Source organism: Theropithecus gelada, chromosome 9 (assembly GCF_003255815.1).
Source record: "Theropithecus gelada isolate Dixy chromosome 9, Tgel_1.0, whole genome shotgun sequence".
Taxonomy (NCBI): domain Eukaryota; kingdom Metazoa; phylum Chordata; class Mammalia; order Primates; family Cercopithecidae; genus Theropithecus; species Theropithecus gelada.
In genome coordinates, this window is record NC_037677.1 from 46,263,255 (window position 1) to 46,287,479 (window position 24,225).

The 24,225-nt window shown below is 50.6% G+C and overlaps 1 protein-coding gene and 1 pseudogene across 1 annotated transcript in view; one reads left to right on the forward strand and one right to left on the reverse strand.

The window, feature by feature from the left end:
- Positions 1-5,308: 5,308 nt before the first annotated feature.
- Positions 5,309-6,538, forward strand: LOC112631330 (annotated as a pseudogene).
- Positions 6,539-16,121: 9,583 nt separating this feature from the next.
- Positions 16,122-24,225, reverse strand: part of LOC112631324 (anthrax toxin receptor-like) — a 724,187-nt gene continuing 716,083 nt past the window's right edge. Inside the window, 4 exon segments of the mRNA XM_025396267.1 lie at positions 16,122-16,225; positions 16,285-16,335; positions 16,338-16,368; positions 16,371-16,496. Coding sequence (XP_025252052.1) covers positions 16,122-16,225; positions 16,285-16,335; positions 16,338-16,368; positions 16,371-16,496 — 312 coding nt within the window.

Here is a 24,225-nt window from a genome sequence, read left to right on the forward strand (position 1 = left end):
CAGGACGATGCTGCCCTCCGTGCAGTAGGTGATGAAGGACAGTCGAGTTCTCAAGCTGGAGAGGAAGCACGTGGCCCTGAGAAGCCAGAGAAACAGCCAGAGCGGGTGACACCCATTCGCCACCTCCCACCCTAACTCTTCCTCTTTGGGGCCCCTTGCTAGATATAGGGAGATGAGATAAATGTAGTGAAGCACTCTGAGGCCTGTGGAGATGAGGGGCCCACAAAGGAGAGTCAGAATGGCAACTCGCTGCATCCCCACGATCCCAGCACCTCCCAGAGACACTCGCACTCACCACACACACACACACCCCCCCACACATGCACCGCCACACACACACAAACACACACAAACACACATCACACAGACACACATACGCACATATGCACACACACCACACACATGCACACACAAGCACACACATGCACACACACCACACACATGTGCACACACACCACACACACATGTGCACACACATGCACACACACGCATTCACACACCCCACGCTGAACATGCAGGAAGATGGACACACAGCTCTCACAGCTGGTCTCTCTCTACTGGAAAATACTTTGCCTCCTCACCCCATTCCTCTCTCCTCTTCCTCATCCCTCATCCACCTTAGAAACCAAGCAACAAGGCAGAGCAGAGGGAGTACAATTCAGGCCAAACCCACAACTTCCCCACACCATCTTCCCATCACCTGTGTTTACTGAGGTCAGACCACAAAAGCCCTCTGGGGCCACCACCTAGCTAGAGGGTCCAGTGAGCTGCTGGGGTCCTGAGTAGTTTGGGGAGAGGCCCCTAGAGTCCCGTAAGCAGAAACATCTAGTGCAAGGGCAGCCTGGGGCAGGCCGATGTGTGGGGCAGCCTGCCAGCACCTGCCGCCCAGTGCTGGAAGGCGGGAGCACTGGAGAACGGAAGGACAGCAGGGCTCAGCCAGGACCCAGGGGCCCATCCAGTCCTGACCGTGTGCACACGCTGGAATTCTCTGTGCCTCCCCTCCTAGCATATAAGTATGGTTAGGTCCTTCGGGGTTTAGATGTGCTCAGCATCCTGCTTGGCACATGGCAAGTTCTGGATTCATGTTATTTCACATTCTCCACCTGTGCCCAGAGACCTTCCCCCATCCATCCCGGGCTTGAGCTTTGCCCCCACTGGGGTCCCCAGCAGAACCCTAGGAGAGCAGGCAGGTGCACGTAGCAGGGGGCTACTGAGAGGACCGTTTGGACCCTTACTCCCGCTCTCTGGAAGAACGCGTTCAACAAGGCTGCCAGCCCTCAGCGAAGCCCATCCATTGTCCAACCAGATGCCTAAGTGGGGAATCACCACCCTCAGGGCTGTGCTAAGGATCAAGGGCACAAGACCTGGCCAGTGCATCTTGGAAGTCCCTAGTCTGGGCAGGGGGGAGGGACTCCCCTTCCAGCAAGCAGGGAGCTCCCCTCATTGCTGGCTTTGCTTAGAAGTTGGTGGGCTGGGGTCTGCATTCCCTAAGCATCAGCATTCAGTAGGAATGAGAAAAATCAGAGGGAGTTCAGTGGTTGCCTCCCCCAAAGTAGTGAGCTGAGGATGGTGGAGTGAGCTGTCCTGCTAGACACTCCTCATCTGCTCCTTGCGCACAGCGTCCCGTTTCTGGTTTCCACCTTGGTCAGCAGTGCCGCAGCACGGGTGTTGCTCAGGTCTGTCTTTGGAGTTATTCCACTTTTTGTCTTAAACTCTGTGTTTGTGTTTCATTTCTTATTAATGAATTTTAGAACTTTGGCCCTTTTAAAAGTCTGCATTTGTCTTAATTAGCTGTTCTGGTCATGTAGTTTTATTCCTTTATCTTTTTTGAACACTTTATACACCCTTATTTTAATATTCCTTTTAGATCACTCTATTCTCTTTACTCTCTGGGCTTTGAATCTCCTTGTTTCTTGTATCCGCTGCCTCTCTTTGGGGAGATACCTGGGAGTTTTTCCTCTGAGCTCCTCTTCAGTAGGAAATGATTTTCCACGAGAATCCTGGTTCCCCTGGATGAAGACGGTGTCTCCCGGGGAGAGTTTCCTGTTTGGTTTTGCTGGAGCCTGGCGGGTTCGCTCAGGTGCACATGGGTATAGTGTTAGCTCCTCAGCTCAGAGTTTCTGTACCAGTCACTGCAGACCTGGAGCCCTGGTTTCCCACAGATGCCCAGGGCAGGGGCCTTCTTCTGTGCTAGGTGCTGCTCCGTGGTATTTGTTCCGTGACTCCGCAAACATTGTTTTAAAATCAGTTTGTACCATCGGCCTAGTAAACAAATGTAACACATGTGCCTCCTGGAACAATGGACTGGCACACCACCCCCTTCTCATCTTCATCCCAGTCCTCAGGGAGGCCCCTGGTCACTGAAGTCTGAGGCCACCAAGGCAGGAAGACCCTGGGGGGAGGGTCAATGAGAGATGCCTCTCAGCCCCTGTGCCTGCTGTCCCTGGGCCTCAGGTTAGAGTTTCTGCAGACTTTGTTCCTTCCCGTTTCTGAGACAGCCTGAGCTTGGGCCACCCTCCCCTTCATGGAGTCCCAGCTGTCAAACAAACACCTCCAGGGCCATCTGCTCTCTGAACAAGAGTTTTCCTCCTGGGATGCCCACACCCACCCACAGAAACAGGGATATAGGGAAGAAAGGACCAAAATTTCTGGTTGCAATGATTGTATCCATGAGTTTGAGACCCCCAGGTTACCTTTGGACTCATGAGCTGAACTGCTGGGCATTCTGGCCTGGATGTCCCTGGAGCCCCAGAACCTCCACAGGGATCATGAGCAGGGGTTCACTGCCCCAGAACAACGAGGACACCCACACCCACATGGTCTACCCTGGTTCCTCACTCATCAGAGGAAATGACGAGATTCCAAGGTCCCCTCCAGTGTCACAGGCTGGCCTGAGCCATAGGGTCCTGACCCATCATGACATCAAATGCCCGGAGCTCATCCTGCAGGAGCAGCCACAGAGGAGCCCCTGGGTGTGCTGGGTAGGGGGGCTGTATGGAATCTCATTCACTCTGGACTGCTGTGGTCTCTGCAGAGGCCAGGGGTCTGTGGCCCCCAAACTACCCTCAACGATGCAGTCCAGCCAGAACTGGGGCCTTTTGGCTTCAAAACGTGTTGGAGTCTTTCCCCAGAGCCCATTGTCTTTTAGAAATTACCACTTAGGGAGGGTAGTGCTTCTGATAAAGCCTGGCATGCACTGAATTGTGTCCTCCCCAAAATTTATATATTAAAGTCCCAACCCCTGGTTCCTCAGGATGCAGCTGTACTGTGTTTGGAGAGGATTTGTAAAGGTTAAACGAGGTCATTAGGGTGCGCCCTAATCCAGTACGACTGGTGTCCTTACAGGAACAGTTTAGGAAACAGACATGCGCGGAGGGAACAGCATGGGAGGACACAGGAGGAAGGCGGCCGTCAGCAAACCCAGCTCCATGAGACCCAGAGGAAACGACCCCCACACCTTGACCTTGGACTTGCAGCCTGCAGAATTCTCAGGAAAAGTGTCTGTTTTTTGTCACTCAGTGTGTGGAACTTTGTTCTGGCCCCTAGTGGACAAATACAATGGCTTTGCTGTTAACAGCCTAGTGGACAAATGCAAAGGCTTTGCTGTTAACAGCCCAGACCTACGTTTCCTGCACATAAGGCATGGGACTCCCTCATTCCCTCTGCCCAGGCCCAGCCCTGGTCTCCGAGCTGAGCTCACCGATAGGCTGCGGGCAGCAGGCGGGAGTGGGGCCTGATGGAAGGGGTAGTGCTGAGGCAGTGAGGGCGGCAGAGGGATGCTCACTTGCTCATGTGGCTCAGCTTCGTGGAAGCATCAGGAGCAGGAGTGAAGGAAGCAAGGTGACAGGGGCCACTCATGGGGAGACAGATGGGCAGGCTCCTCCACATGCTGGAGACAACTTTGAGGGCATCTGCTCCACCCACTGCCACACCCTCAAACTTCCCCATACCCTGTGCATGGTCCAGCAGCAGCCCTGATTGTATGATATGACCTTGGTGGTCAGATCAGGCATGCACAGCTTGACCCAGACTATGGGATCAGAATCTCTCCCCAGCAACGTGGCCATGGGGTCTCTGAAGAGAGGACGAGCAACCGCAGACTGCAGGGCTACTTGCAACAGCCAAGTACACAGAGAGGCAGAGGTGAGGAGAAGGGAGCAGAGCTGAGGCCACATGGCCCAGGGAGCAGGGCAACCTGAAGGAGACCCCAAGCAGGGGTCCTGTGGGTTTTCCAATGTCTGGTCCTGCTAAGACCTGGCTGCTCTTGTGATCATGAGCTGGCAACCTACAGTCACTACAGCCCTGTCCTTCTGTTGTCTCCTCTTGGGTCCTGCCTCTGCACAGCCTGTAGCCAGGCTCAGGCTGGGATCTCCCATATGGACCCTAAGGCAGGCTTTCTTACACTTTCCACGGAAATTCTCCAGCTGATAGAAGTGAACTCCCCAAGCTGGGGCCATATTCTCAAGTGGTCTGTAAAATTTTTGCAAAGTTTGTGGTTCATCTAAAAGATTCATAATTTAAAAATGGAATTCTTGATAGTTAAGTCAAGGCAGATTGGGTTTCTGGTGAGAGTCAGCTCTCTGGTTCATCGTTAGCATCTTTTGGCCAACAATGTCTCCTGTGTCCTCCCACCGTGGAAGGAGGGAGGCAGCCCTCTGGAGCCTCTTTTATAAAGGCACTAATTCCATCCATGAGGCTCCGCCCTGGTGACCTAATCACCTCCCCATACCCCCACTTCCTCATACCATCCCTTAGGGTTTAGGATTTCAACATATGAATCTTTAGGGGACACTAACTTTCAGGTCATAGCATTTGGACTTACACCATTGCCACACCCCCGCCCCTCTAATTCTTGGGCCTTCAGACTCAGACTGAGTCACACCACTGACATTCTTGTTTCTCTAGCTTGCAGATAGCAAACTGCGGGACTTCTCAGTCTCCATAACCACCTGAGCCAATTCCTATAATAAATCTCCTCTTACATATACCTGTATATATCCTGTTGGATCTATTTCTCTGGATAACTCTGGCTAATACACACTGCAAGTACCTGTGCAATATCAAGGGCCTGGCTATCTGCTTGAAATGTAAAATAGAAAACATACGTGTGCGCGCACGCACGCACGCGCGCGCGCACACACACACACACAGAGACCCTGCCCAAAGCCACCTGCCAAGTGCCTGTCCTCAAACCAAGGCCCAGGCCCCTTCACCCGTCTCCATCACAAGCGTCGCCAGCCTGTCTGACAAACTGCCCTACAAAGTTACTGACATTGGCCTGGCCTCCTGGGGACACAAGGCCCTGAACATTGTGGAGAATGAGATGCCAGGCCTGATGCACATGCCAGAGCTGTGCTCAGCCTCCAAGCCACTAGAGGGCACCCGCATCGCAGGCAGCAGGCATCGCCAGCTGCCTGCATACGACCATGGAGACCGTCATCCACATTGAGACCCTCATCATCCTGGGTGCCCCAGCAGCAACATCTTCCTCACCCAGGACCATGTGTTGACTGCCATTGCCAAGGCTGGCATTCCAGTACATGCCTGGAAGGGTGAAAGGATAAGGAGTACCTCTGGTGCATCGAGCAGTCACTGTAATTCAAGGACGGGCCCTCAACATTATTCTGGAGGATGGCAACGACCTCACCAACCTCTTCCACATGAAGTACTCACAGCTCTTGCTGGGCATCGGAGGCACTTCCGAGGAGACCAAGACTGGGGTCCACAACCCACACAGGATGCTGGTCAGTGGGATCCTGAAGGTGCCTGCCATCAATGTCAATGACTCCATCACCAAGAGCAAGTTTGACAAGCTCTATGGCTGCTGGGAGTCCCTCATAGATGGCATCAAGTGGACCACAGAGGTGATGATTGCCAGCAAGGTAGCAGTGGTAGCAGGCTACAGCAACATTGGCCAGGGCTGTGTCCAGGCCTGTGGGGTTTTGGGGCCCACGTCATCATCACCAAGATCGACCCTGTCAATGCACTGCAGGCTGCCATGGAGGGCTATGAGGCGACCACCATGGACGAAGCGTGTCAGGAGGGCAACACCTTTATCACCACCACAGGCTGTGTCAACATCGTCCTTGGCCAGCACTTTGAACAGGTGAAGGATGATGCCATCATGTGTAACACTGGACACTTTGATGTGGAGATCGATGTCAAGTGGCTCAGCGAGAACACTTGGAAAAGGTGACCATCAAGCACCAGGTGGCCGGGTACTGGCTGAAGAATGGGCGCCGCACCATCCTGCTGGCTGAGGGTCAGCTGGTCAGCCTGGGTTGTGCCATGGGCCACCCTGGCTTTGTGACGAGTGACTCCTTCATCAACCAGGTGACTGCACAGATTGAGCTGCGAACCCACCCAGAGAAGTACCCCACTGGGGTTCATGTCCTGTCCAAGAAGCTGGATGAGGCAGTGGCTGAAGCCCACCTGGGCAAGCTGAACGTGAAATTGACCAAGCTGACTGAGAAGCAGGCCCAGTACCTGGGACATGTCCCCTGATGGCCCCTTCATGTGTGATCACTACCACTACTGAGAGTCAGACCTGTGTTATAGCTTCCAGTTGCTGTTCTTGCCCAGGCTCTGCCTCTCCTTCTTAAGAGCAAATAGCACCAATTTTGTGACTGGTTTGTCAGCATCCCCCATCGACTCCTCAGGGCTGGTCACTCAGTTTTTGGCTTCAGTTGCACCCTCATACTATTCCAAGTGTGTCAGGGGAACTGAGAGGCCCCTCCTCAAGCCCTGGTCACAGCGGAGGTGTAAGGGAGACAGCCACAGGGAACTGTGAGGTCAGTGGTCTTGGAACTGCTCACTAAGTCAGTCCTCCCTTAGCCTGAAGTTGGTAGTGGAGTCACAAAGCCCATGTACTTTACCATCTAGGCCTTCACCTGGCCTGTGGACTTACACCATGTGCTCGGTTTACAGGTTCAGTGGTTCCTCAGCCCCTGACAGAAGGATCTGTACTGAAGGGCAAGGAGGAACTGTTTCAATTTTCCTGAGAGCTTGGCTTAGTGCTGGGCCTTCTCTTAAACCTCATAACAATGAGGTTGGTACTTTCAGTCCCTGTTTTACAGGGGTTAGAATATACTGTTAAGGACAACTGAGAAAGAACAGAGAAGTGACAGCCAGAGGTTGAGAAGGGCCAGAAAAGCATAAAAGCAGGCATAGATTAGCCACTACTTTGTAACGAGATGGTTCCTATCACAACCCTGGGTCAAAAAGAGAGTAATTTGGTTTATAATGTTTAAATAATGTTTATAATGTTAAAAGAAAGCAGGAAGGTAGGTAAATAAAAAATCTCAATGCCATAAAAAAAAAAAAAAAAACAGGGAGAACACAAAACAGAATGAATATTTCAATAGATACCTGACCAGATATGCAAATTACCCAGCACGGCGCAGGCAGAAACACTAGGCAGTGCTTGAGACACAGAGTTCCCTTCTGCCCCTCTGTCTCCCTCTACATGCTGAGCCTACTCAGGGAATCCTGGTGAGACATGGAGTTCCCTTCTGCCTCTCTGTCTCCCTCTACATGCTGAGCCTACTCAGGGAATTCTGGTGTGCACAGAAGAGGTCAGGGGAACTGCATGAAGACCACAGCTTTGTGTAGGCCCACAAGCTTCAACACAGGCTTATGGATGTGTGGTTGTATATGTGTGCACGCAGAGGAGTTCTGCAGCCACGCCTGGTGGGAGTCTAGGGGAGGCTCCTGGCTTCAAAGAGTCCAAGCCACTAGCCCAGGCTTGGAGACCTGAGCTGAGGGATTGGAGGGAGGGGCTGAGCAGCAAGCTCAGGAATAGCCCAGGAGGATAGTCCACCCAACCAGCAGTGGTGAGGGAGCCTCGGCCCAGCCCAGAGCTGGGTCCACTGGCCAGCCAGGTGGAGGGGTTCCTTCAGGCTCCAGTGATGACCTGGCAGGAGGCTGAGGACATGCTCTAGGCTGTGAGCCTCTGTGAGAGGTGGGTGGATACTTCCCCCATATCCCCACTCCTGGCTGCAGGTTCTGCATTTGGGGACAGGAACCGAGTGCCCAGTACACCTCTGCAGACAGCTGCTCTGCATTGACTCCTGGTTCTTCCGCTTAAAAGTTGTGGGATGTTAAGCAAGTTGCTATAAATTCTCAGACCTGTAATTTCCTAATCTATCCAATGTGAAGAAAGCAAGCCAAGCTCACAAAATATTAGTGAGTCTAAAACAATTCACCAGTGGTGATCAGCGCACATTCCCAAGGAGGATAAAACAAAGTTGACAAAACTCTCCAGTGTTCTGATGTGACGTCCCCACCTCCTAGGACCAAGGGTCTAGCACAGAGTAGACACTTAGGATGTATCAAGGCCCCATTGAATTCTGGGAGTTCTGGCTGTGCCCACTTTAATGATAAATGATCAGAGTGCTGCACTAAGGCAGCTTCACCGTGAAGCAGCCATCTGGGAGGGCCTGGTGGTTCAGCTCCTGACTGCGGAAGGGGGCAACCTGGGGAACTGTACAGGGCTCTGGGCTAGAGTCAGAAGACTCAGCTGCTAAAGCCCAGCCCAGCCCTCCTACACTTTCCTACACTTCGACCCACCTGATGCCTCCTCTCACAGAGGCTCGAGCCCCTGGTGGTGGGTGCGGGGTGGGGGATCTAAGGGCTCACCTTGTCACTAGGCAATCCCTGTCCCAATCACCTCCATGCCTCTTTGCTAGGGCTTGTGGGTTGACAGTTGGAGTTTCAGGACCGCAAGAAAAGTGCCTTAAATAACACTTTCCTACAAATAAATAGCCATTTATTTTCCCATTGATTGGAGATGTTCGCTGTAGCACATCCTATGTGGGTCTGGTTCCTGCCTTTATTCTCTCCCTCACCGTGGTGCTCCCCAGAGGACTCCCTAACAAAATAAACCTTCTACATGTACATTTTCCTCTCCAGTCTGTTTCCAAGCCTCTATAAGAGGTTCAGCTAATACAGGTGTGCAGACCAGGTGTGCACATTTGCCTCCAAAAGTCCCACCAGGGTCTTGCCATCAAGGGAGCCTTCCCTAGTAGGTTGGGGAAACCAGTAGGAGAGCTAAAGCTCCTGGGTCCTTGCCCTCAGTGATTGGCACCCTAGCAGGGACTGGGCACTGTCCACAAATCTATCCCCAACTCCTTCTTGGATGCACGGCTACTAAATTGTAGCCTCCCCTGCAGCTCAGCAGGCTGTGTCTGAGCTCATGGCAGTGGCAGGTGCACATGCCTGTCACCCAGCCTAGCCCTGCTGCTTCTGTCTGGCTGACTAGAAGCTGATCTCAAAAGAATGCTCTTGCCTGGCAGAGCTTCCCCTGCATATTGAGGTCCCTGAATGACCAATGGAGGCCTGCAGTGCCCCGGGAGGCCTGGACCTTCTCTGTGCCATCCCAGGGTGAGAAGTGCCCTGGCTTCGTGTGAGCTTTGTTTTTCCACGTGGGGCTACTCATAGCCTCACCTGCTCTGGCTCATTCCAGCTCTACAGGGGTGCTTTACATGACATCCAGTAGACTCTCAGAAATGTGTGTTCTTATAGTCAAAAGTAAGGAATAAGCAGCTCTGATGTGAGACTTGTTTTCTGAAAGTATGCTGCTCCCCTCTGAGGAGGGGCAATGGAACAATGGCAGCCCAGGAGTAGAAGTAGTTAGTTGGCACCTCTCAGGTATCAAAATAGTGAGTAAATACTAACACTTCAAACAGATCCTTTAGGAGAGCACACTGAAATTCACCAGAAACATGACAGGAATCAGACAGCAGAGGAGAGGGAAGCCTGCAGAGCTGGGAACCCCAAGGAGCCACAAAGGGCTCCGTAACACAGGGAAGAGGTGAGTGAGTGAGAGAACCCTGAAATTTCACACCTCCACCATGGACCTTTGCAATCCTAGCCACAGGGAACCCCCTCATCACCCCCAGGCCTCCAGATGAACACAGGGAGCCTGCTGGAGACGGTGCAGAGGCACTGTTCAAGCCTACGTGGATCCCACAGGCTTTTCATCCCTGATCTGCCTGGTGCAGCCACTGCTGCCCGCCATGGAGGGGAACTGGGCACTTTTGTGTGCCCCAAAGACAGATACTGCAGCTGTGGTAAAGAGGAGTGGGTAGACGATGCTCTGCATGGCTTCCCTCTGCTGCTCCTCTCTGCCAAACGGGACTTGCCTGCTTTGGTGACAGGCTGCCAGTGCCACCGCCCACCCCTGCCTAAGCATGACAGCCACAGCTCAGTGTTCTTCTGAGAGCCCAACTCCCAGAGGCTGCCCATTAACCCTTTCCACCACAGGCTTGCCTCTGCTGCCCCAGGCCAGGGAGGGAACAGGAAGTTCAGGTACCTTCCTGAGCTCCTAACAGCAAAATCCAGCTTTGGGCGAAAAGTGTGAGTGGGCCATGAGCCCAACAACTGCCATCGCTCATTGCCCCAGCTGAAGGGTCCTGCCTTCCTGAGTGAAAAGTGCACAGCACAGCCACCCTGCTATGCCTGAACATTGCAACTGTGGCCTGGAGCCCTTGGGAATGCCCAGACCCCAGAGTCCTGTGATCTGTTCTCAGGCTCCAGGGGACCAGCCCACCCCTCCCTATCACAGCCAGCACCTGAACTCTGGGCTGGCTGGATCCTGGTCCAGTCACATCAGGACTCCTACATGCCATCTAGTGGGTCACCGAGACGTGTGGGAGTTTGGGAATTACCTAGCCCAGTCCAACATCGTTGGCACCTGACTCCTCCTTGGGCCTGAGTTTGGGCCTACCCAAGCAGTCAACACCACCATGATGACTCCCACCCACATGACTGATAGGCAGAGCCGTTCCCCGTCTCCCCATGAGGCAGCGGCATTACCACATGGAGAACATTACCACATTGGAGAACAGGTGCGCCATACAACTGCCTGCATTGGGCTGAGTGAAGATCTTCTACCCTGAAGCCATTCCTGCAGAGAGGCACACAGGACAGGCATTTTTCATGTCTCTCAGCCACATTGTGGCCTGGAGATAGACCACAGTGTGCATCTGTACTGAGAAACACCAGCCCCAGAACAGGGGTGTGATAGGGAAGCTGACTGCATTCCTGCCTATCTAGGATATGGAGCCAGTGCAGCCCCCCTCATCAACCACAGAGGCCTCTGTGCATTTCATCAGGCGCTCCCCCAGACACCCCCATCAGGGCTGGTGCCTGTGCTTATCACTGGGGGTATTTGTGGGAATGCCAGGGTTCCAGCTCTGCCCAGGTGCATCCTCTCTTCCACCCTCCCAATCTGCTCTGAGCAGGAAGCTCAGGGCACCTGGCATTCCGCTGTCCAGTCCATCACCTGAAACAATAGAGAGCACCTCAGTGAGCAAAGGTCAAATATACCCATGGGCTTATGCCCCAGCCTCTCAGGCATCAAAACAGTGAGTAAATACTAATACTTCAAATAGATCCTTTAAGAGAGCACACTGAAATTCACCAGAGACACGACAGGAATCACAGACAGGAGAGGAGAGTAAAGTCTGCCGAGCTGGGACCCCCGTGGACCGAAAAGGGGCTCCCTAACACAGGAAAGAGGTGAGTGATATATAAGTCAAGTAAGCCAGCTCTTATTTGTAAGTGCCACCTACTGGCCTGCAGGTTGAACTGCATGGCCCAATATAAAACAGAAGTGCACAAGGCTGCAGGAGGAAGTCCAAAACCCCTACCAACATACTCTACAGTGACACCCTCAAGGCTGGAGAAGGGGGAGATAACAGAGAAAATATCCCACATAAATGAAAATAAATTCGAATATAAGAAGTGTCAGCTTCTCCAGATAAGAAGGAACCAGTGTAAAAATTCTAGCACCATGAAAGATCTGAATGTTGCAACAACATTGAATAATCACACTAGGTCTCTAGCAAAGATCCCCAACAAAAATGAAAACCCCAAAATTACAGACAAAGAATTAAAAGTACAGATTGCAGGGAAGGTCTATGAGAGCCTAGAGAAAATTGAAAACTAACACAAAGAAACCATGAAAACCGGGAAATGAAGGAAGAGATAAATACCTTTAAAACAACAACAACAACAACAACAGAACTTCTGGAAATAAAAAATACACTTAAACAATTTCAAAATACAGTTAAAAGCTTTAATGATCCAAGCAGAAGAAAAAATTTTCAGATCTTGAAGATTGGTCTTTTGCTAACATAGACAAAAATATAGAAAAATGAATTTTAAAAAAGAACAAAGAAATATGGGATTTTCACCAAACCTATAACTTATAGACATTCCTGAGAGAGAAGAAGAAAAAGTAAGCAAACTGGAAAACATATCTAGGGTAATAATTCAGGAAAATTTCCTTAATCTTGCTAGAGAAGTAGACTTCAAAATATAAGAAACTCAGAATACACTTACAATTACAGAATGGGAGAAAATATTTGTAAATTATGCTTCCAACAAAGGACTAATATCTAGAGTATATAAGGAAGTCAAACAACTAAACAGAAAACAGCAAGCAACTCCATTAAAAACTGAGCAAAAGATATGAACACACATTTCTCAAAAGCAGCAAACACATGAAAAAATTCTCAACAGTACTAATTATTAGAGAAAGGCAAATTAACACCACACTGAAATATCATCTTACACCAGTCAGAATGGCTATTTTTAAAAAGTTAAAAAACAACAGATGTAGGTGTGGATGTAGAGAAAATGAAACATTCATACACTGATGGTGGGAATGTAAATTAATTCAATGTCTACGGAAATCAGCTTGGAGATTTTTCAAAGAACTAAAAATAGAACTACCATGTTACTCAGTAATCCAATTACTGGGTATCGATCCAAAGGAAAAGAAATCATTATATAAAAAAAGACACCTGTACTTTTACATTTATCTCAGCACTATTCACAATAGCAAAGTCATAGAACCAATCTAAGTGTCCATCACTGGTTGACCAGATAAATAAAATATGGTATATATACACTATGGAATATTATGCAACCATAAAAATTGAAATTATGTTCTTTGCAGCAACATGATGGAGGTGGAGGCATTATCCTAAGTGAACTAACTCAGAAACAAAAAAACAAGTACTGCATGTTCTCGCTTATAAGTGGGAACTAAACAATACGTATATATCGACATAAGGATGGAAATAAGAGAGGCTGTGGACTCCAAAACAAGAAGGGGTGGGAGGGGGATGAGGGCTGAAAGACTACCCATTGGAAACAATTTTCAGTATCTGGGTGATGGGTACACTAGAAGCCCAATCCCCACCAGTGCACAATATATCCATGAAACAAACATGCACATGTGCCCCCGAATCTAAAATTTAGAAAGGCAGCCCACCTGCAACTCAGTCCACCTGCATGACCAAGGGTTGTGCCCCTTTTCCCCCTTCACCAGGGTGAGGAGCCCCTGACTGATGCCAAACCTGGGGGATCAACTCAGCTGGAGAGGAGGAGGCAGGGCAGGAGTGGCCCACAGAAGGGTGGCTGGCAAAGTTCCCTCTGCCTGCCCCTGCCCCTGCTATCACTGTTCAACACAGAAAGCCTGGGAGGGTCCCTGTGGGTGACCAGGGTGGAGGGGTCCTCCCCTCTGATGTCCTCTAAGCTGGCCTTCTTAATCTATGACTTCCTCCCTTGAGGGATGAGGAAGGATGACAGGCCCTAACCTGAGTTCACATTGGCTAAACTCCAAAGGCTCTCAAACCCCATTAACAAACATATGTTGATTTCACCAGGATCACATACAACTCTTCATTAAATTGCACATGCATTTCTCCTTACGGGGTCACAGAGCCACAGAGATGGAAAGCAGCCTCTTCATGTTTATACATGGGTTAACACAGGAGCACAGACCAGCTGCAGAGGAGTGGGCTTGAACCTCCCAGGGCAGAAACATAATTGTCATTAGTTAGAGACAACCCAATCTGAGGAAGAAATAAAATCTCTCTACACTTTCAGGTTATTTTAATTCCTTTCCTTTACCCTATCTATCTATCTATCTATCTTTTTATTTATTTATTTATTTTGAGATAGGGTCTCGCTCTGTTGCCCAGGCTGGAGTGCAGTGGCAAAATCTGAGCTAGCTGCAACCTCCACCTCCTGGGCTCAATCAGTCCTCCCACCTCAAACTCTTGAGTAGCTGGGACCACAGGCAGGCCATCCTGCCTGGCTAACTTTCATATTTTGGGTAGAGATGGGGTTTTGCTATGTTGTCCAAGTTGGTCTTGAACTCCTGGACTCAAGCAATCCGCCTGCCTTGGCCTCCCATAGGCCTCCCGTGAGCCACCATGCCTGACCTCCCTTTCTGCCTAATGAAAGCTTTCCCACACTTTTCCTGGTATCATGAGTACAGTGAACATTTTCTCCCTGAGTCTTGAGAGACACACAGTTCCAGGCACCTTATAAAGTTGCCTTGGCTGCTCTGGGCACATTTGTATATGGCCGTAGGCATTAGGCAGCTGGGCCAGGCAGTCTAGAGCCAGAGGGTGTACTATCTGGCTGTCCATCCATTCCCACACCTGCACGGACATGTGACCCACCTCTCGGTACCCTGCCCATAGGGCCGCACACAGGCCATGCACCTGCTCGCCAGGCACCAGGCACCCTTGTCATAAATAACTCCACCTGTCCAGCAATGAGGTGGGAACACTCAATTCTTTGTGAAAATCTCTGTAATTACAGTACCAGAAGTGTGTGTATTTTGTGAAACAAAAAGTGTCTAAAAAACAAAGCAAGACAAAAAAAATTGATGAAGCCAGGTCTCCCACTGCAAGAAGAATGTTGAGAAGTGAAGTGTGGAGGGGTGGCATGTTCTCTTTAGCACCCACGGTTGCTCAGGGAATGAGCCTCCAAATGGAGAAAAACCAAATGACTGGGTCCCATCCACCCCCAGGGGCTCTAGCACCCTCTTCCATTTTCTCAACATTGACCTGGCTTATTTCTCTGGACGCCTTGTGCAGAGTGTTGTGTGCCTGGAAAAGCCTCTCATAACCAGGGGGATGTACAGACACAGAGGTGAGAGCCTGGGGAAGGGTGGGAGAGGCCCACTTCCCAACATCGCAGCTGGCAGGACCCAGATGCAGAGTCCGGGCTGCAGCAGGACAGGAGGGTGCAAGACGGAGAAGGGGGACAAGAAAGAGTAACTCCTCGGGATGACGGCATTGAAGGTCAAAGTCATGTGACCTAGAGAAAGCCCCAAAGCCCTATACACAGAGGCAAGCCATTGCATTGAAGCCTTAAAAGAAAAAAAAAACAGCAACAACATGGAGCGGGGACATTGCCATTCAAATTAGTCAATACTGTTTAAAACCTAAACCTGGTATATTTTTAACTTGTACTTACCTTTCAAAAATTCTATGGAAAAGTATAGATATTGCATTCTACTAGATGGGGGAGGTGGAGAGCAGTTGATTTACTCTCAAGATAGATTAGGTATGACTGGACAACCTCAGCCACAGCCCCCCAGGGGATCCCCTCCTGATGCGTTCAGGGGCTCCATGTGGGGTGCCCTTGGTCTGTGTGGGTGGCACCTTGGGCCATCCTGCAGCCACTGTCTGCACGTGCTGGATGGTAGGATCCTGTCTGTTGACACTCATCTCTGTTGGGGCTGTGCTTCCTTCTTTGGGGACAAATGACTAAGAGGGGAAGTTTATCTTCTCTAATGAAATGAGGAAAATCTGCTGAAATTTGCCTGGTTTGGGGGACAGTGTGGGGTATCTAGAAAGAGAATTCACATTTTCAGAAAGACCCTCATTGCCTTCTGGGACACATTCAGAATTTGAATAGCCAAAAAAAAAGGAAAGCAGGGACAAGGATGTGAAGAGTATAGAAAATAAGATACACAAGTGTTTTTCATTGCAAAAAAGCTAGGGAGGGAGATACAGCATTGAATTCACATTTCAAAGACTTCGGGGCTTTTTTTAGAGAGGAATTTGGCCTAAGACTTCATGGTCCCACCCCTTGGTGACAGATGAAGTTGGGGCGGTTAGGAGTGGAATGCATTCATGCCTGGCATCCCCACGGCACCAGGGAGCTTTATTCTGGCAGGTGCAGTATAAATCCAGCTCATTCAGTGGACAAGCTCCCTGGTGACAAACCCTTTGGTTGATCAGCAAGAATTCAACACCTTTGACCTCAAACAAAGGCTCAATGTGTATGTCCAGTTCAACAACAAAGGCCTGTTAATCTTGGGTGTTTGGTGCCTTAGAAGTTGAGCTCTGGGGGAGGCAGTGACAAAGGGGGTTCTGCAGGGTGCCCAAGAAGAGCAGGGAGCAGTGGCAGCATCCTGGAGGGAGGCCTCGGGCACCTAGCGGGGAGGAGGTGGCACCTGGAGGAGCAGGTGACTGGGAGGCACTCCCAGCTGGGTTGAAGGCAGCTCTTCGTGTTGCAGAGTCTGCTTGGGAAAAGTACTCCAGGCTGTGTCTCAGGCACATCCTTGGGCGGCAGGGAGCCTGTGGTAGGGAAAGGGTCTCCTGGCTGTGTGGAAAGCAGATTCTTGGGCAGCAGGGACCGTGTGTGCATTGGGACTGTGCAAGGGCTAAGCTGAGGTACCTCCCCTGTAGGGAAGAGAAGAGAGAGAAGGTCACTGTGATGCCATTGGAATTGGGCTCAGAAGGCTGCAGTTGCCTTGCTCAAGGGGTGGGGCCAGGACCCACCGGGACCCACAGGGTGGGCCTTGCTGTGCTCCTCCTCTCTCCCCTGGGTGCTGTCTCCAGCCTGGACTTCTCCGTCCAGACCTAGCTCAAGTGTCAAAAGTCCCCCCTTCCTCTCTGGGCAGCCCTGGGTCTCTGACTCTGGACTCCCTCACTTGGGGTTGAACTTGTCTTCTTCCCCCTGGGAGTCAGGAGGAGGCCCCAATTACCTCTGTGCCCCAGCATGGCCTGGAAGGCTCTAGTGAGCATGTGGAAGGGATGAGCACTCACCACAGCCCTCAAGGCTGGCTCCAGGGACCCTTGGGTGGGTGACGAGCTGAGAAGGCAGCAGCTCAATGGTTCCCTTGGTTTGGGAAGAGGATGATCCAGACCCGTAGGAACAGCTAGTTCTGTCTTGCAGGACCAGTTGCTTTGCTTTCATCCTGGGCACACACCAGTGTAGCCAACCCACCACCACACAGCTGCAAGTCTGCGATGCCTTTCTCTCTGCTGGTTTCTTATGCTCATGATCGGGGCAACCGTGTCTGAAGACTTGATCAGGGCCTTTCAAAAAGGCCCTCAGGGTCACTTTAAGTAAGGTCAAAGGGACTGGGGTTCATTCCAGCCTCTAACCACAGGCAAGCCACTCAGCCTCTTGGGAATGGCTTTTCCATCTCTCACATGAGTCCAGCAATACTAAACACTGATTGGTCACCCCAAGTCTATTCTTCCTGTCTTCCTTACTAACGAGACCTGATTTTGTTATGAGAGGCAATGTAAAACGACCTTTTCCCAGTCTCCCTTGCTGAACAGCATGGCCACGTGAATGCATTCTGGCAATGGAGTATAAATAGGAACTGTTGGGCATTGCTTTAAAGAAGGCTGCTTTCCCTTTTTCCTTCTTCTTCCTGCCTGGAGTATGAGTGTGATGCCTGGAGTTCCAGAAACCATCTTGTAAGCACGAAAGCAAATTGAAAGCCTGGTCTTTTCAAGGAGAATTGTTAGGTTTCCCCAAGGCTGTTCTCTTGGGGCTTAGCAGGCAGGCAATCAGATAACAGTCTTTCTCAGAGGCCCTCAGCTCTCCCATTTCTCAATTTGTATAGGCTGTCCTCTGTTTCTGGAATGTTCTTCCTAATGTTGTCTGCCCAGTGAACTGCCGCTCACCTTTTCAGACTCAGCTCCCGAGTGGCCTCCTCCAGGAAGCTCCTTATCCTTGCTCCCAGCTAAAGTGACTGCCCTTCTTGGTCTTTCTTGTCATGTCCTGGCAGAAGGCTGAGCCCGTTGTGGGAATTGCCCTGTCCCTCTAGATGTGCCTGTCCCTGCTCTGCATGCATGAGGACTGTAACTGCATCCCCTTCCGCATCTGTGGCTGGAGGGCTGCAGCAGGCTCCCAGGATGCCGGTGGGCATACGCCACTTTGCCTTGACCTCCCCATCTGTGATGTGGCGCTGATGATACCCACAGACCACGGCAGGAGCAGCAGCCCATTGACGCCTGTGGCTTCCCTGGCGTGGGGCCTGCTCAGCTCCTTCTCCACTCAAGGCCACCCTTCCCAGGCTTTCTGGAATTCCAGGGGTTCCCTGCCAGGCCAATCTCAGCCTGATGGTCCCCAGGAAACCCTCCATTCCTCACAGGTATTCCCCAGAGCGTGCAGACTTTGAGCTTGCTTGAACCTGTCATTCATGCATAAAGCCTCCCCTTGGGCATGTGAGTGACAAGTGCCTCAAATGCTGGATTCCCTTATGGAGATGGTCCCTCTCTTACTGACAGAGGCCCTTCTCCCCTCTCGACCCCGTCCTGGGACCTGCTCTCTCCTGCACCTGACCTGCTAGTCCCCATCCAGGATGATGCTCACTTTCCCTTTGTGCCCTCTCAGATCCTGTCCTGAGCCACCTGTGTCTGCAGCTGCCTGTCCACCCTCCTCCATGCCTGATTGGACTCCTGCCACCTGTTCAGGGATTTAGGCTTCCTTCTTAGTACAACCCAAGTGTGTCAGCCTGCTCTCCCTGGCTCCACCTATCCCCAAATTTAGTCCTCCCAGGATCATCTTCCCTCCCAGCTCACACCCTCCAGAGAAGCTCCGCACTGCTGGCAGGATCCAGTCCTTCCAACCAGCCTGCACGCCAGACCTTCCCCTGCCAGGCTCCTGGGGTCTCCACATCCTGCTTTCAGGCAATCATAGCCTGGCTACTAGAAGAGCTGGCCATGCCCTGGCACCCTCCCTTGCTCCTCTGCCTTGAGGGCTCTGCTCCTCTGCCTTAAGTGCTCTGCTCCTCAACTCTCCAAGTTGCATGTCCAAGCCCAGCCATCCTGAGCCTCAGCCTCAGCTCTGATGCTGCCTCTGACAAGCTGCCTTCCCTAAAGGCGAATACCCTGGTCCCAAAGCTCCAGAGCACTAGAGCTGAGCCTCTTTCTCTTTCTCCAGACAGTCTCTCTCTCTCCTTGCAGCACAGAATTGGGGGCTCCTTCACATCATGAAACCCTCAACTTCCCTGCCCCAGGTCACACACCAAGTTCAAGACTGAGCACAGAGCAAGAGTGACCAGAGAGTCCATGGGCTTGGCCCAGACCTCACTCTGGAGGCACAGGACAATTTCTTTCCACTTCTCCTTTGGGCCCAAGAAGTCTCAGCACCGTATTCCATCCGCCACTGCCCCCTGACTACAGGCCAACTGGACCCAGAACACAGGACACTTCATCAGGATGTCTGGGCCACAGTCCCGGCCTCAGAGGTGGCTCTGTCAGGGGGGCTCAAAGTCCCACCTCACTCCTCCTGGCACCACCCAGACTATAAGGCCCAGGCAAGATCTCACCTGCTGGTCAGTGCTCTCCTCTGTCCACTCAGGCCTCAGCTTCAACCTTCTTGCCGCTAAGCAATCCCTGTGTGCAGCAAGGCCATTGTGTTCAAACCCTCTTCTGGGATGGTTAGGAGGCATGGTGGGAACCAGAAAGGATAACGCCACTCCCAGAAGGAGACGGCCCCTCCTCCTGGCACTGCCAACCTAGCCTGGGGGATCTGTGGTGGCATTGTGAGGGGCTGCCTGTGCTCGTTTTTGTGGGAGGAGGAGGTGCCAGCTATGAGACTCCAGGGCGCCAGGGGCCTGCTGACTGCCAGCCACTCATTTCTCCCTGCCTTCCCTCAATTTTGACACAAGTGCTGGGTCCCTAGGCAAGACAGAAGTCCTCCCAGGGACATTCCACCATCAGACCCTGTATTATCTTCCTTCCTCCTCCCTATGTTTCTCTTTCTTTATTTCCAGAGCTCCTCTTTCTTTTTCTATGCTAGGCGCTTTACGCACCTATTCTTCACTTCTCAGAGTAAAGCCCTGCAGAAACACTGAGACACAAATAATGGGTGATCCATGCTTTTCCTGGGTTGGGGGCTAAGGTGGACATCTTTTCAGGTGTGAGGAGAGAGGGTGAGGCAAGGTGGGGACACAGCAGGCCACCTCTTCTCCACAACAGGATGGGGGATAAAGGGTAGGTTCCCCTCCCAGTATTCTCCCTGTCAAGCACTAAAAGGAGTCTGGCATGCAATTGCACCGGAGGTTCTTAGATGTGCTGGTGCTCTCCTGGTGTCCTGGACAGCTGATGAGCCAGAACCATCCGCATTCATGCTGATGCTGCAGTGGGCAACTGCCATCAGGTGCAGACCACTGGCAGACAGGCCTGGATTGGATCTGGCTATACAGGCTCACCTTGCCATTCCCTTAGCCTTGCCATTCCCTTGGCCTTGCCATAGCATAGCCTAGCATTCTTTATGTATGCATTTCATTTTATCCTTATTTTTGAGACAAGAAAGGTGAAAGTTGGGGAGAAGCTGAACCACTCAACTTGGTTGGGCCATGTTCTTCTATGGTCACCCTTGAAAATGTCAAAGGGACTTCTCACTTCTCTACAGTTATGCCAAAAACAGGTTCCTGTTCATACATGTCAGATCTGAAGTGTTTCCTTGTGAAGCAGAGAAACAACCAAAAGTATATTCACAGGACCATGTCTCACTAGAAATACTCATTCATGTATTCAACAGAGAGCCCTGTATCTGTGAACCCAGATGCAAGACAATGGCTACTTGTGGAAAATATACTCCTGTCAACACTGACCTGCAGGGCTGGGACGTGTCTGTCTTCCACACCCTGCATCCATGTGACACTGACTGTCATCATGAACAGATTGACAAGGACAATATTTGATTTCCTACCTTTGGTTCACCAACTCCAAGCTGCCCCAAAATATTCACACTGGCTGTGTCTTCTACTTGAAAGGAATCCCCCAGATTTTTACTCCACTGACTTCTTATCACTTTTTCTCAGTTTAACTGTCACTCCCTCCCTCTTCCTCTCCTTTTCTCCCAAGAGAGTCTTCTCTGGCCAACCAGGCATTTATTGACACATTAATGACTTTTAATCCTCTGGACAGTTTCTGTCACCATCCAACTCTCCCTAAGAAAATGCAAACCCTGCCATGAAAGTGAGACATTCTTCGTCTGGTTCATTTTGTCTTCCCAGCACCTGATGTGGAATACATTTTTGCTGAATTAATGAATATGAATAAATCTGGGAATATTTTCCTTTGAACATTTTTTCCTTGTGACAAAGCTGGTCTTGAAATTAAGAAAAAAATAAAAATTTTCCACTGCTTTTATGCTTACCTAGACCTCTAGAATAAGGATTCATGGATAATGAAATCAAACTTGTCTTTATTCTAGTTATTATTAGTAATTATATACGTGTGTGTGTATATATATATCTCATATACATTTAAATTATTTTGTATATATTTTAGTGTATCGTGAAATAAGGCTTTTATCTGAGCTTTTCCCCAATAGCTTGCCAAAGTTTACAAAAACATTTGTGTTAAATCAAACTAAATTTGATCTAAGAAAACTTCTGTAATCGCATACTTGAGTTCTCACACATGAACTGCAACCTAACAAACTGAAACCCTAACTGAGAAGTCGGCTTCCATCACAATAGCTGAGTCTTAGCCAATCACAGCAGCCGTGCTTCAGCCACTCATAGGGAGCCAATTGTTCAAACCATGTACAAATAAGGCAAATGCCAAGGTGTAACTAATCCAGATGTTTGTAGCTCACTTTCATTTTCTGTATGTCATTTCTTTTTCTGCCCATACATCATATCTGACCATATGGTAGCCACAGACGCTCTCTGAATCTGTTCTGATTCTCACGTTGCCTGATTCACATTTTTTTCTTGATCAGTTAAACTCTGTTAAATTTAATTTGTTTAAATTTTTCTTTTAACAGATTTGGTGTCAGAAGATAAAAAGTAAAACTGCAAAAGACTGGAGAGGCTTCAAGATGGCTGACTAGAGGCATCAAGAACTCACCTCCTCCACAAAGAGAAATAAAAACAGCAAGTAATCACACTTCAAGAAGAACATCTAAGAGTGAATGCTGAAATTCAATAGAAAAATGATGGGAAACATATGAGGCATGAAAATGGAAGATAGTGAGGCAGCAAGCTTGGCTGGGTTTGGCTGGGAACGCAGAGTGGCTCCCTAGTGCAAGAAAAAGGTAAATGAGAGATCCACAGTGGATGACAATCTGACCATGGATTTTGTAACCATAGCCAAAGGAAAATCCCTCAACCCTCTAGACCCTGAGACTAGCATAGGAAGGTGCCTAGAGACTATCAAACAGCATTGCTTCAGCGGGAGCTCATGTGGGTCCCACCCCCCAGGTCCTGGGCAACTGTAGCTTTCTGCCATTTGGAGAGCCCAGCCACCACCAGACTGCATCCTGCCCTGGAAACCAACAGCCCCTGCATTTCCACATCCCTAGAGCTCCACTGACATCTCCCTGTGTTCACCTGTAGGGCTTCAGTAGTGCAATGCCAACTGGACCCAGCAGAGCCTCCCCAGCAGTCCAGCACACACAGTGTACTGCATCTTGGGGAATGGACAGTGCAGCACAATAGGGAGGCTGCCTTCCCTGTGTGCTGAGAAGCTGCCCTCAGAGAAAAAGGAGCCAAAGTGTGGGTTGCTTAGAGCTTGAAAACTGTCTACCTGGGGCAATTATCATGGACAGCAACCCTGTTCCCACCCCAGCAGTAAGACTGCCATGCACATGCCTTGAGGGCAGGGTCTGCTGCTGCTCACTGCATCTGTTATTGCCGTCACTGGAGCCAAAGCACATGCCACTTGACAGTGACTTTGCCCTTTTCAGCAGCAGAACCACTGCATACTTGCATGCCCCTTACTACTGGTTTTCTCTGTTGCTGCTGCTACCACTGCTGCTGCCACCCCACAATAGCTGGGGGCTGAATCTCACACTACCCAGAGCCTAAGAACTCCTACTTATGGCTGGAGCCACTGTAAGCAACCTGTCCATTATGGCCCAGCCATTTGCACATACCCTGAGGACAGTTTCCCCTGGCCCACTGCTGCCACTGCCACAGTCACTTGAGCACTCTGCCAGCGGGCCTGGGGATCCCTCCATTTTGCCAACCACAGCCATCACCTGAGTGTTCCATTGGGGGGCCTGAGGATACTCCCACCCACCCTGACACTGCTCACCTCAGTGCCCAAGCACACTGCCTGTGGGCCTAGGGATTACCCCCACTCTGTTCAACATTGCTCGCCTCTATGTACTCCTCCTAGGGGCCTGATGACGGACCCACCCAGCCTACCACTACCACCACAGCCAGCATCCATTTGCATGTACCACTTTGGGTTTAGGGAACTGGGCTACCCAGCCATCACTAACACTGATGTGTGTTGCTTTAGAGCCTCAGGGTTGCTGTGTTGTTGCTATTGTCAACACTCGCTCCACACATGCTGCCAAGGAAGGACCTGCCCCAGCCAGGCCTACCACTATGACTGCCAGCACCCAAGCCAGCCACATGGAGGCCTGAGAACTGCCCATTTCTACCTGCTGACACTAGTGCCTGTGTACACTACCTGGGGTCCCAAGGACAGGTACACTTACCCCGCCACTGCCACTGTAGCAGGATGAGCCGCAGACAAAACCTCTCAGACACCGAGTTACAGAAGGAAGGGCTTTATTCACCTGGGAACATCGGCAAGCTACTGCCTTAAAATCTGAGCTCTCTGAGTGCATAATTTCTGTCCCTTTTAAGGGCTCACGACACTAAAGATTTCACATGAAAGTGTCGTGATTGATTTGAGCAAGCAGGGGGTACGTGACAGGGGTTGCATGCACCGGTGGTCAGAGACAAACAGAACAGGGCAGGGAGTTTCACTATGTTCTCTTATACAATGCCTGGAATCTATGAATAATATCGGTTTCTAAGTTATGAGTTGATTTTTAACTACTGGGTTTAGGCCAGGCAGGCCCAGGCCTGGTTTTGGGCCTGGCACCGGGCTGCCTGTCTTTGGTTTTACTTCCTTGTTTTTTTCTTAAAACAGCTACCGAGCATAAAACAATATAAAACAGTATGAGAGGGTCTCTCTCTTTCCTCACCACCATCAGGGTTTGAGGGCACACCCACCTAACATCCCCAACCCCAGCAAAACATCACCACAGCCTCCACCAACAACCACAGCCTGAGCCACTGGGGAAATCACACACCACTGATGCTGCTTAGAGTTGAAGAAATCATAGAGAGACTACATTGCTTCACACACTCAGAAGCAAAGCTAAAGTTTCTGACCCAATAAAAACCATATATAC